Genomic DNA, 11,459 nt, shown 5'->3' on the forward strand with positions numbered 1-11,459 from the left:
CTGAATTGAACAGCACATATAGTTATTGAACATAACTATATAGCATATTTTAACTATGTATCTTGTTCTTGCCATGAAAGGGTGGTTCAATGCCATGTACCCACATCAACAGAATGAGAGATAATAAACACAGATTATCTCAACTAATGCAGAAGAAAAGCATTTGATCAAGTGCAACATGCTCCCATTTTAAAAACACTCAGAAATAAGGACAGAAGGAAACTATGTCAGCCCAATAGGAGCACATATGGAGAGCCCAAAGCTAACACCACACACCAGATGATGGAAGACTGAAGGTTTCTCCTCCATGATCAAGTGGAGCAAGGCAAGGATGCCCTCTTCCATCACTTCTACTCTACCTTGTACTGGAATTCCTAGCCAGCAACGCAGTAAGAAAACGAAATAAAAGGCATCCATATTGAAACAGAAGTACAATTATCTCTGTTCACACATAATGTTAAATGTAGAAAACCCTAAGTATTCCATCCAAAACCAAAATTTTTAGAATTAATAAATGAATTTGGCAAAGCTGCAGTGTGAAAAAAAGTCAACACATAAATATGAATTGCATTTCTACATAATAAAAAATTCAAAATCATTTTGAAAATTTAATTTATAAGAGCATCAAAAAATTAAATACTTATGAATGATTTTAAAATGAGGGAGGCAAAAGACTTGTAGACTGAGAACCACAAAGGAAATGAAAGACTTAAATAAATAGACATTAGTGTTCATGGATTGGAAAAATTAATATTGTCAAGGTGACAGTATTACTTAAAGTAAGATACAGAGAATCCCTACCAGAATTGTAACTGTTTTTTTTTTTTTTTTTTTTTTTTTTGGTGAAGTAGAAACATGTATTCTAAAATTCATATTGAAATCTGATGGATTTGGGATAGACAAACTAATCTTGAAAATGAAAAATTTGTAGGTTGTATAATTCTTGCTTTCAAAACTTGCTGCAAGGTTACAATTATCGAAACAGCTGGTACTGGCATAAAGATACACAAATACCAATGGAATAGAATGAAGAGCCTAGAAATGAACCCTCATAACCAAGGTCGAATGATTTTCACCAAGGATTCCAAGAACACTCAATTGAAAAAAAATGGTGGTCTTTTCAACAAATGATACTGGGAAAACTGACTATTCACTTGCAAAAGAATTAAGTTGGACCCTATCTTATAAAATATAAACAAATAATTAACTCAAAATGGATCAAAGACTTAAACATAACAGCTAAAATTATAAAACTTTTAGATGAAAATGCAAGGGGAATCTTCATGACATTGGCTTTTACAATCATTACTTGGATATCATACAAAAAATGTAAGTAATACAGAAGAATAGACAAATGGACTACATCACAACTTAAAAACTGTTCATCAGAGTACGCAACAGACTGAAAGACCGTCAAAAAATGGGATAAATTATTTGAAAATAAATCTGATAAGGGGTTAATATGTACAGCATGTGGAGAACTCACATAACCCAATAACACAACAATCCAATAAAAATTGAACAAAGTAATCGAATAGTTCTCCAAAGAGGATATGCAGATAGCTAACAAGCACATGAAAAGATATTTTACATTATTAATCATTGGAGTAATGCAAATCAAAACTATAATGAGATATCACTTTATACTCATTAGGATGACTACTATGAAAAAGACAAAACAAAACCTCAAACCAGAAAATAACAAGTGTTGGCAAGGATATAGAGAAATTGGGAACACTGGTACACTGTTGGTGAAATGTAAAATGGTGCAGTTGCTATGGGAAACAGTGTGTAGTTCCTCAAAAAATTAAAAATAGAATTACCATAGTATCTAATAATTCCAGTTCTGAGAAGATACTTGTAAAAAAAGAAAGGAAATCAAACAGATATTTTAGTACCTACATTCATAGTAGCATTATTAACAATAGCCAAAAGATAGAATCAACCCAACTGTCTCATTGCCACACAAACAAACAGTGTGGTATGTACATGCAACTGAATATGATCCAACCTTTAAAAGGAAGGAGAATCTGACACACGCTACAACTTGGGAATGTTATCTATGCTAAGTGAAATAAATCGAAGACAAAACAATAAGACAAACTGTATGATTCCACTGACATAATATACCTACAGTATTCAAGTTCATAAAGACAGAAAGTTGAATAACTGTGGCCAGTAGCTAGTGGAAAGGGAGAAAAGGCAGTAAGTAGTTTAATAAGTACAGCTGTTCTGTTTTACAAAATGAAAGGCTTCTGGGGCTGGATGTTGCTGAAGGTTGTACAACATTATGAACATTTCTTCACTGAAAATGGTTAAGATGACAACTTTCATGCCTTTTATGTCTATGTTACCATACTTAAAAATGTTAATTAACTTTAAGAAATTTAGCAAACACAAATTGCTGAGACAGCACACACAGAATTATAGGAAGAACAAAGTCTTTTGAACTACAAATACCTAAATTTAGAATGATTTAGTTATGTGCTCCAGTGATGTGACCTCAGAGATACAACCTAATTATTTTAACATTCTAGTAAAGTCACTTTATGCTATGACCATCTTGTAAGGATATGATAAGGAATCATTCAGACTATGTATTTATAGTCACCGGGATAGCATGTGGCTCTTGATAGATTTTCAGTAATGATTATCCCTTTACATTTGCCCCAGGTAATAGTAAAGTGAAATTGACTACAAATAGGTATCTATGATTTAAATGCAATGATCAAATTAACTTACATGGACTAATACTTTTTTTATAGCATATTATGATTTACACAGGGATTTTACATGCTATTTTATTTTTATTATCTTGAGATAAGCATTATCAATTTTATTTTACCAATGGATAATTTAAATGTGTGATTACATGGTTTGCTTAAAATCACATATTGCTGTAATTCAATACAGTATTTTCCTATTGCAATTTCATTGTTATCTATATTGTACAACCAGGAAAGAAAAAAAATCTCATTTTTATATTAACTACCTCTGATAATTTCAGAATACTTTTAATTCTCTTTTGTTGCCGCCTGCAGCAACAATCCCATGTGAATTTATCGGAGGCGGATTGGGAATGAACTACTTCTATTTCTGGGCTGCTTCCTTGCTTGCTTGCTTGTTCGCTAGTTTATAGAGGAAGAGAGGCTTTGCTTAGAGAAAGAGAGGCTTTGCTTAGAGGAAAAGAGGCTTTGCTTAGAGGAAGAGAGGCTTGCTTAATTTTAGAGGTGCTATGCTTTCATAGAGGCTATGTTTTCAGAGGACTACTGCTTCTTAGAGGTGGGTCACTTCTTGGAGGTGCGGCGTGTGGCATGCGGCCTGTGACCTGCGTCCTGCAACCTGCCACCTAGAGGTGTGTTCTTAGTTCCGTGGTCTGCGATCTCCTCCCAAGTGAAGAGAATGTCTTATATACACTAAGGCAGCCAATCAGTTTAGGATTAAGTAACATGATTGGAGAATGCACCACGGTACCAATCAAGAAAGAATGAGGAACATGTGTTGACCACTGGCGCAGAGGAGACATTAACCAATCAGGCAATAGGTCATAAGAGATCACAATGTGTTAACACTAATTATGCGCCGCCTCTTGGCCCAATGCCAGCCACCATCTTAGAGCTGCTTAAACATGTCTCTACACTCTTTCCAAGATCTTAAAAAGAAATAGTAAAATCTATTTGCTTGTTTGGATAATTAAGCAGTTTGAAGTCAGGTATTATATCTCAGCTGTTTTCCAGTTTGACTCTTAGTCCCTATTTCAAAGACTTGGATATGTTAGGCACTCAATAACATTTGCTTAATTGGTATTGTAAAAAACAAAAATGACAAGAACAACAAAAAACTATTGGCCACAAATAATACATTTCAGACTTGCTTCTTTTTGCATCCTGTTCCTATCATTTATTCATATCACTTATGTGGTAATTTAAATTCTTTTACTTTGAATCTTGTGTTTTCATAAAAATTCATTCACATGCTAAAAGTTAACATTGATATATCTTGGGAATAAAATTCAACAAACTTGTATTTGCATGGTGTAATGCCCACAGCTGCACAATCTTTAACAATATGATATAATGGAAACACATTTTTTTTTAAATTCTTTTTTTTTTTATTTAGGAAAATAATCATGCTAAAATCAAGTTGTACTTTATAGATTTTTCAAAGAAAAGACTGATTGTGCTTCTTGAATTAAAAAAAAAAAAAAAAAGGGTATCTTCCAACCTCACTGACTTAAACCTTGTCGAAATACAGCACTTCTAAACTAAAGACAAACATCAGAAAGAAAAATTATCCCAGGGACTTTCAAAAGTTGTCTTTAGAGGCTTTTAGGATTGACTAATTCTGCTACTGTACTACTGGTTTCAGGGCAGGGGTGGAGAGCTGCTGTCTAAAACATCTCTGAAATCCCCTCCAGATTCAGCAGGCAACACTCAGATTTGAAAGAAATTCCACCACAACCTGGACGTAGGGTTAGGTGAGCACACACCTTAAACTGACTTGCTCTGAACCCACCCAGGAAAGAAACCAACCTTCCTTCACAACCCGCCCTACTACCACGTGTTTCTGGATCCCTTCTTCCTAGTCAGTCACTCCGAAGACAGCGGTTTTTCCCATGTAGAGCCACTTTGGGTACAAGAAACTTTATTTGTTCCAATTATTATTCATCTTAAATTTAGAATGTGTATTGGGTCTGAAATACTCATTTTCCACTCCCACAAGCATATGGTGACCAGGCTGCTGTCAGGAGTAGCAGCAGGAGAGAAAACAAAACCCAAGCATTAAAGAGAGCCCAGGGCCTTGCAGCCACCAGGCAGATCTTCTTTCCCAGGTCTAAGAGTCCACTGAGCGGCTTGTCCAGCGAGGAGACCATCTCTTGGTAGGTGAAGTTTAAGTTTGTTACCTGTCTAAGCACAATTCACACAAATTAAAAAAACAAACAAACAAACAAACAAACAAAAAAACCAAAAAACAAACAAACAAACAAACAAAAAGCCCCCTCCAGTTTAAAGCTCTTAAGTCCAGGGCAGCGGTCTCAGGCTGGCCCAACACTAGGATGTGACTTTTCACTGTTGGATGAGAGGAAGCATCTTCCAGTCACTTTTCTCCTCCTGTCCACTCAAAAAAGGTCTGGATTACAAGCTGTACCCCAAGAAAAATAATTGAATTCAGAAAACACTTCCAAAAGCTTCTCCAAAGCAAAACGCTGTGGCCGCAGGTCTGGTAGCGTGAAGGGCAGGAATCTACGTATAAAAACGTACTTAAAATCAGTCAAAAAATTGTTTTAAGTTTCAATTCTCCAATTAGCTCCCTGTTTTACACTGTTACTCCACAGAGACGGGCCCACTGAGGACTCACGGGAAGGAGCAGCTGATTCACGCACGGCTGGCTCTACATGCTCCCAAAGCAGGCCTCTTCCTCCCCAATTTTTTCCTTTCCACTTTGAAAAAGCACTATTCTATCTTCATATCCAAGAGCTGGTTGGTTTGGTTTGTTTCTTTGGAACCATCAATAAAAGAAGCAACTTTTTCCTGTTTTACTCGTGTCTACCTCTCGAGCGGCTATTTCTTTTGACAGTTCAGTAGCACACAGGCTGACTTGGCCAAATGGACTTGTGAATGCATGCAAATGGACCGCATATTGCTACCAAAATGGAATGTGGGAATATGCTTTGCACCTCAGGTTGAGAAATGACCAAGAAATCAAGATCTAAAGGGTGAGATATAATATATATATATCAATGCTATTATTCATAAAAACCTTGTTTAGTAATAAAAAAAAAATTGCTTTGTTTAAATATGAATATTATAGTCTGCTTCTCGTGGTTAGGAAATAATAGTCTTTCTGAAAAGCAGGTGCTTTTTCTACTACAACTCTATGTCCTGGGCCTCATCTTCCGAAAAGTCAGACATAGAACTCTCCGATGAGCTGTCACCAGTACCCTCTTCCTGCTCCTTCAGGGCCTCCTCCGTTGCATATTTTTGGATGTACTCTTTAATTTTCTGCTTGTATTCTTCTGGTCGATGGAGGTACATGGCTGCAGCATCACCATTGAAAGGATCTATGGGGTTAGGATAGGCCAACAACTGGGGCAGGAAGGATTCAAATATATTGGTAAGATCATAGAGAGCTGTCCAAGTTTGATTAATTACATCTAGACACACAGTTCCTGACGCTTCATCAATGTTGGGATGGAAAATTTTATTCATGAATCCTCAGACAGCTAGGCCCAGCCTGCACCCGGGCAGAAGTCTCTTCAGAGAGGTGGGCCTTTCCTACTCAGGAGAGATGGACCTGGGCTGGTCTCTTCTTGGGTGAGGAACCAAGCAAGAAGCTCACTCTCAATGCCCTGTGTCATGGGAACTTCTGAACTGATCCTGTGTGTGTTCAGGAGATCTAAACTCAACAAGGGGTCCTCTTTTCTGTTTCTTCCTTTCTCTGATAATATGGAGTCTGAGGAATGGGCTATAGATGGAGATTTGAAAGGATATTTATCAGGAAGATCCACTCTAACTTTCCATACTCCACCTTCATATGGTGTTCCTTGTGCTCCATAAAACTTCACTACAAATTCATTGAGTCCTCCCAGGATTGTAACCTCATGCTTACTCTCAATGCCTCTCGCCGGCCTAGCAGCCTCCACAACAAGCGGACTACTCCTGCTCGGTCGGCCTCTCTACCCCAGCCTCGCTCTGGTCGCCGTGACGTCACCTCTGTGACGTCATCAGATCATGGAAACACATTTTGGATACCAGTTAAACTGACCATTCATTCTGAGTTCCAAGATTAGCTTTGCTCCTACCCTTGAACGGAGAACATTTAAATGCATTCTGCCTAAATATCTACCCATACCCAAAAGATAAAGCTTATTCTACTCTTTTTCCAGATGATAAGACAGTAAAACAGTGGTTCAAATCACTCACCAGTGTTATAATCATAAACAAATCTTTACCTTCCCATAAATGTAACTAATAATAGTACTTGCCTTCAAGTTTATAATGAGGATTATATAAGTTAATATTTCTAAATAATCTAGAACAGTATATAGTACATAATAAGTACTATGTGGGTATTGGTTAAATTTTATGTAATAATGTGTAGGCATAGTTTGAAAAGTACAAAAATGCATATTAAGTCAATATTAAATAAATAGATGAATAAATCCCAAGCCTCTTAAATGAGGCATTATTCCCCAGAATGCTAATCTAGACAGACCATATATTTCCAGGACTTCAGTCTCATTTTCCTTATCTGAAAATGGAATTAAATGATCTTTTATTTACTTATATTTCAGATCATAGATAGATTTTATATCTCCCATGCTCATGAAGGCAGAATTAAATATAAAAATCCAGCATGAAGCTAGAAATTAAGAAAGCACACTTTTTCTACATCAAGAACAATTTTAATTAGGAAGGAGAGAAGGCATGAGTAAACTACTGAAATGAACTGCTTATTTACGGAATGTAAGGTGCAAGTAATTCTCTTTTGAGTCTTCATAGAGGCCCTGGACGAATAGGAAAGAATCCATGAAAAGCTACAGCCAGTGTTATGGTGTGAGGTGTTCTGGCAAAAGCTCCTATGTTAGTGCAGGAACATTCTATGGTAAAATGACTTGAGGGCTGTGACCTAATCGGTCCATCCTAGTTTTTTGAATCGACTGACTGGGTAGTGAGTGTAGGCAGGTAAGATGTGGTTGGAGGAGGTGGGGACCTGGGGACCTGCCTTGGAAGGGTTCATCATCCCTGCAATCCTTTCACTTTTCTCTCTCTGCTTCCTGGTCGACATGAAGGGAGCAGTTTTCTTTCACCACACCCTTCCGCCATGATGTTCTGCCTCTCTTGGGGCCCACAGCAATGGAGTCGCCCACCATGAATTAAACCTCTGAAAATGTCAGCCAAAATGAACTTTTCCTCCTCTAAATTGTTTGTGTCAGGTAGTTTGGTCACAGTGACAATAAGCTGAGGAACACAAAAAATAAAAATATCCTACCCGTACTTTAATTACGTTTGGCCCAACTCCAGTGACCAGTTTTTTCACCTAGGGAAGTACTTCAGTATGGCTCAGGGAAAAGGGGTACTTTATAGCAGAACAAAACTACCACTGCTAAAAATTGACTCCCAGATGCTGGTAACTTGTCACCATTAACAAATACCGAGCACAGTCACAGTGATGAACTTTAAGTAAAATTTCCAATGGCCTAGAACCAAAGACTGGCCTCAAGTGAAGAGGCTTTGGGATTTATTTATCTATTTATTTACTATCAACACACAACTCTATGGTAAAATGTGTAATTTAATGAGTTTAGATAAATCAATATTAATTTTGATGAATCTCAAATTGTTTTGTAAAGGGTATTAAGATGGAGCTGAGTTTGAAGCAGAGCCTTCTTGTGATCATTAGATCAATGATGAATGTACTGCATAGAATTAGTCCTCCTTTTCAAGTGTGTCCTAACATTCTGCTAAATATTCATATAGATCATATTTTTAAAAAAATATTTTTAGTTGTAGATGCACCTAATTCCTTTATTTTGTTTATTTAGTTTTATGTGGTGTTGGATATTAAACCCAGTGCCTCACATGTGCTAAGCAAGTACCCTATCACTGAGCTACAACCCCAACCCCTATAAAGTATATTTTGATGGTTAGTATTTTAAGTGTATGTTTGGTGATAAAAAAAAAAAAAAAAAAAAAAAAAAAAAACCAAATGAAGCTTCACTACGTAAAAATTTGGAAAGTCTAAACTCAGTGGAAAGTGTGTTAAATGATGCTAATTAGCAATAGAGAGACTCAAGATGATGAAGTACAGGGTAGATGGAAGGTAGGAAGGAAAAGCCATGATACCTCTCAAAGTATATACAACAAAGTCGGAGTAGAAAATAAAGCCAACTAAAATATGTAGTTCCAGGAACAATGAACATAAAAATGCATTCACAACATATCTAAAATTATGTTGAGTGGACCTGGAGTTGAACCCATTAAATGATAATTTCAAGTCCAAATTTTCTCTATAGTCATACTATTAAACTCAAAATTATTTAACTGTGAGAGAGCAGACTAAGGTACCATTACAAAAATATCAGATACTGTTTAGATGGACAGGTATTCTGGTTTAACAGACACATATATTTCAAAGACTGGAAATTTTTCTATAATGATACTTGTTATTCAACAAGAAAAAAAATCATGTGGAAATCACAATGGTCACTACTTAGCTCAGTTGCCACTGTTGTGTACACACTGAGTGCTTTATTCACACCAAATTGCTTCATATATACTTTAAGAGAAGCATTAGCTCTTACTTAATTAGAACAGTGTAATAAATTCTGATTCCTAGAAATAAACAAGTTTTTGAAATGATAAATTAATTTTATTAAGTCATATCTAAATAACTACTTTTTGAGACAATTACATTTAAGCATACCATTCACTTTAGTATGCATTTAACATGGTGATATCAATATCAATATTCATGGACCATAGAAATACTTTGTTGCAATGAATTCATCCAGTTCCCATAAAGAGAGGAACAACAATAAACCATTTCAAGACTATTACCTAATATTCCATCTTAGGACTCTTTAAATATAATTAAAAAGCAGTATGGATTTTGGGTGTTGATCAACTAAGGATGATTAGTTCAGAATCATACAAAGTTTTTAGATAATAAAGTTTACTTGGAACAAATGCAATTATTTAAAAATTAGGTTTAATTAGAAATATGATTAAAGAATTTTCTCCAATTTATGGTTACTATTGCACTATTATAGGCAAATATGCCAAAATGTGAACCTCTATGCTTTGTTTATTCTGAAAAAAATATAAGGCATAGTAAATAATATAACCAATATAGAACATGAGAGACAAAAACTGTCACTCATGTTCTATATTGAAATCAAGAAAAAGATTCTTTAAAAAACAATTGAAAGGTAAATTGAAATTTAGTGACTAATCAGAAAATATATGAACATTTTAGAGTTCCTTGTTTTCATACAAATGAAGATTCATTTCATACAAATGAATCTTACACATTTGCAGACAGAGGCTCCACCTCCATGAATGTGGCCCATTCTGTGATTCAGAACATGGGTTTGGGTTCAGAAAGACCAGTGCTGCTCTTTAGTCACTGCTGTAACATTGGAAAACATGCTCAAACCTTTGACTTGCTTGTTTTTAGGAATAGTAATAATTATTAAGACTGATAAGAACAACAGATATGTATGATCCAAATAGGAAAAAATTCCGAAATGTCTTTGGTTATTCCATATTCCTTAATACTCTGTCTTTTTCTGTCAAATTCAGTTAGTGCAGACACTTAGAGACACTTGCTGCCCTTGGGAACATGCAGCATGTTCTCTCTTGCAGTAGTTGCTGCCTCCGTGAGAGAAGTGGGAGTAACATGTTTTGCATCTTCTGATAACCAAAAGGACCACGCTGGGAGTTTTGCTCAATACAGCTCTTCATGATTCTTCCCACCTCTAGTCACAGTGAAGTTGGTTTCAAAAAAGGTAGAAAAACAAAAACAAAAATAATAACCTCAAACAACCACAAAAAGCTCTTTTGGCTCAGATATCTAAAGTAATAAGTAATAACATTAAAGTTTCTGAAATCATCTAACAAAGAAAGCGAGGCTCCCCCAGCTTTAGCATCAACTGCTTTATCACACCCCCTTCCCTTAAAGTAGTGGTAGTTATTAAAATAAAGAAGGTCTTTTAATTTTATGTAGTACCATTTTCTTGAATATTTTTCTATTGAGATTTTGTGATTTCTCAGGAATTCATCATTACTGAACTGTTTCAAACTTGTCCAAGTTCTATATTTGATTTTATTTGTTTGAATATTATTTTCATGACAAAATAAGAAACAGGCTTGTTATTGGTTCTAAATTTGCAGAATATTCTAAAGCATAAAATCTTACCTGTTATTTGTTCATAGTTATAGTTTTCTTTGAGAGAAAAATATTTCTTATTTAAATATTATCAATCGTATCCTTTTAATCATTTACATAAATTAACCAAATTCATATGAGCCCACTTTTTAAGATAATTGAGCTAAGCTAAAATTAATATGTTTTTATTTTCTCAAAGTTTTACTTTGGATTAAAAACTGTAACAGTGAGAGATGGTAATATTTAATGATGCCTTCTTAAAATTTTCATAAACACATGAAATATTTTCAAAAACGTGTTACTTTTTTAAATTTTAAGGTGTTCTACAAATATTTGTTGACCAGAATAGAAAAAGGTTAAATGAAAAACAAGTGTCCCCTTTTACTCTTGTTCCACCTGTCAAAGGATACAGCTTCTTACATAGATTCCTGTTGTTTTCTACACATAGAAAGTATATTATATAATAATGTAAAATTTATCACAAATGTAATAGTCCATACACACTCTCTGAAGTTTACTTTTTAAATTAAAATATCCTTTATATCATGAATACCAACTCATACTGCTGC

At 35.2% G+C, this 11,459-nt stretch overlaps 1 protein-coding gene across 1 annotated transcript; it reads right to left on the reverse strand.

The window, feature by feature from the left end:
- Positions 1-4,183: 4,183 nt before the first annotated feature.
- Positions 4,184-6,612, reverse strand: LOC306661519 (ubiquitin-conjugating enzyme E2 H-like). Its single transcript, XM_079140503.1, has one exon. It carries the CDS (start codon positions 6,207-6,209, stop codon positions 5,868-5,870), a length of 342 nt encoding a protein of 113 aa, XP_078996629.1. The 5' UTR covers positions 6,210-6,612; the 3' UTR covers positions 4,184-5,867.
- Between the last annotated feature and the right edge of the window lie 4,847 nt (positions 6,613-11,459).

The sequence above is a fragment of the Sciurus vulgaris genome, assembly GCF_902686455.1.
Source record: "Sciurus vulgaris genome assembly, chromosome: 5".
Classification (NCBI taxonomy): Eukaryota; Metazoa; Chordata; class Mammalia; order Rodentia; family Sciuridae; genus Sciurus; species Sciurus vulgaris.

Bases quoted from the DNA above. Each gene is read 5' to 3' on its own strand.
- LOC306661519 (XM_079140503.1), bottom strand. From the start codon at position 6,209: ATGAATAAAATTTTCCATCCCAACATTGATGAAGCGTCAGGAACTGTG.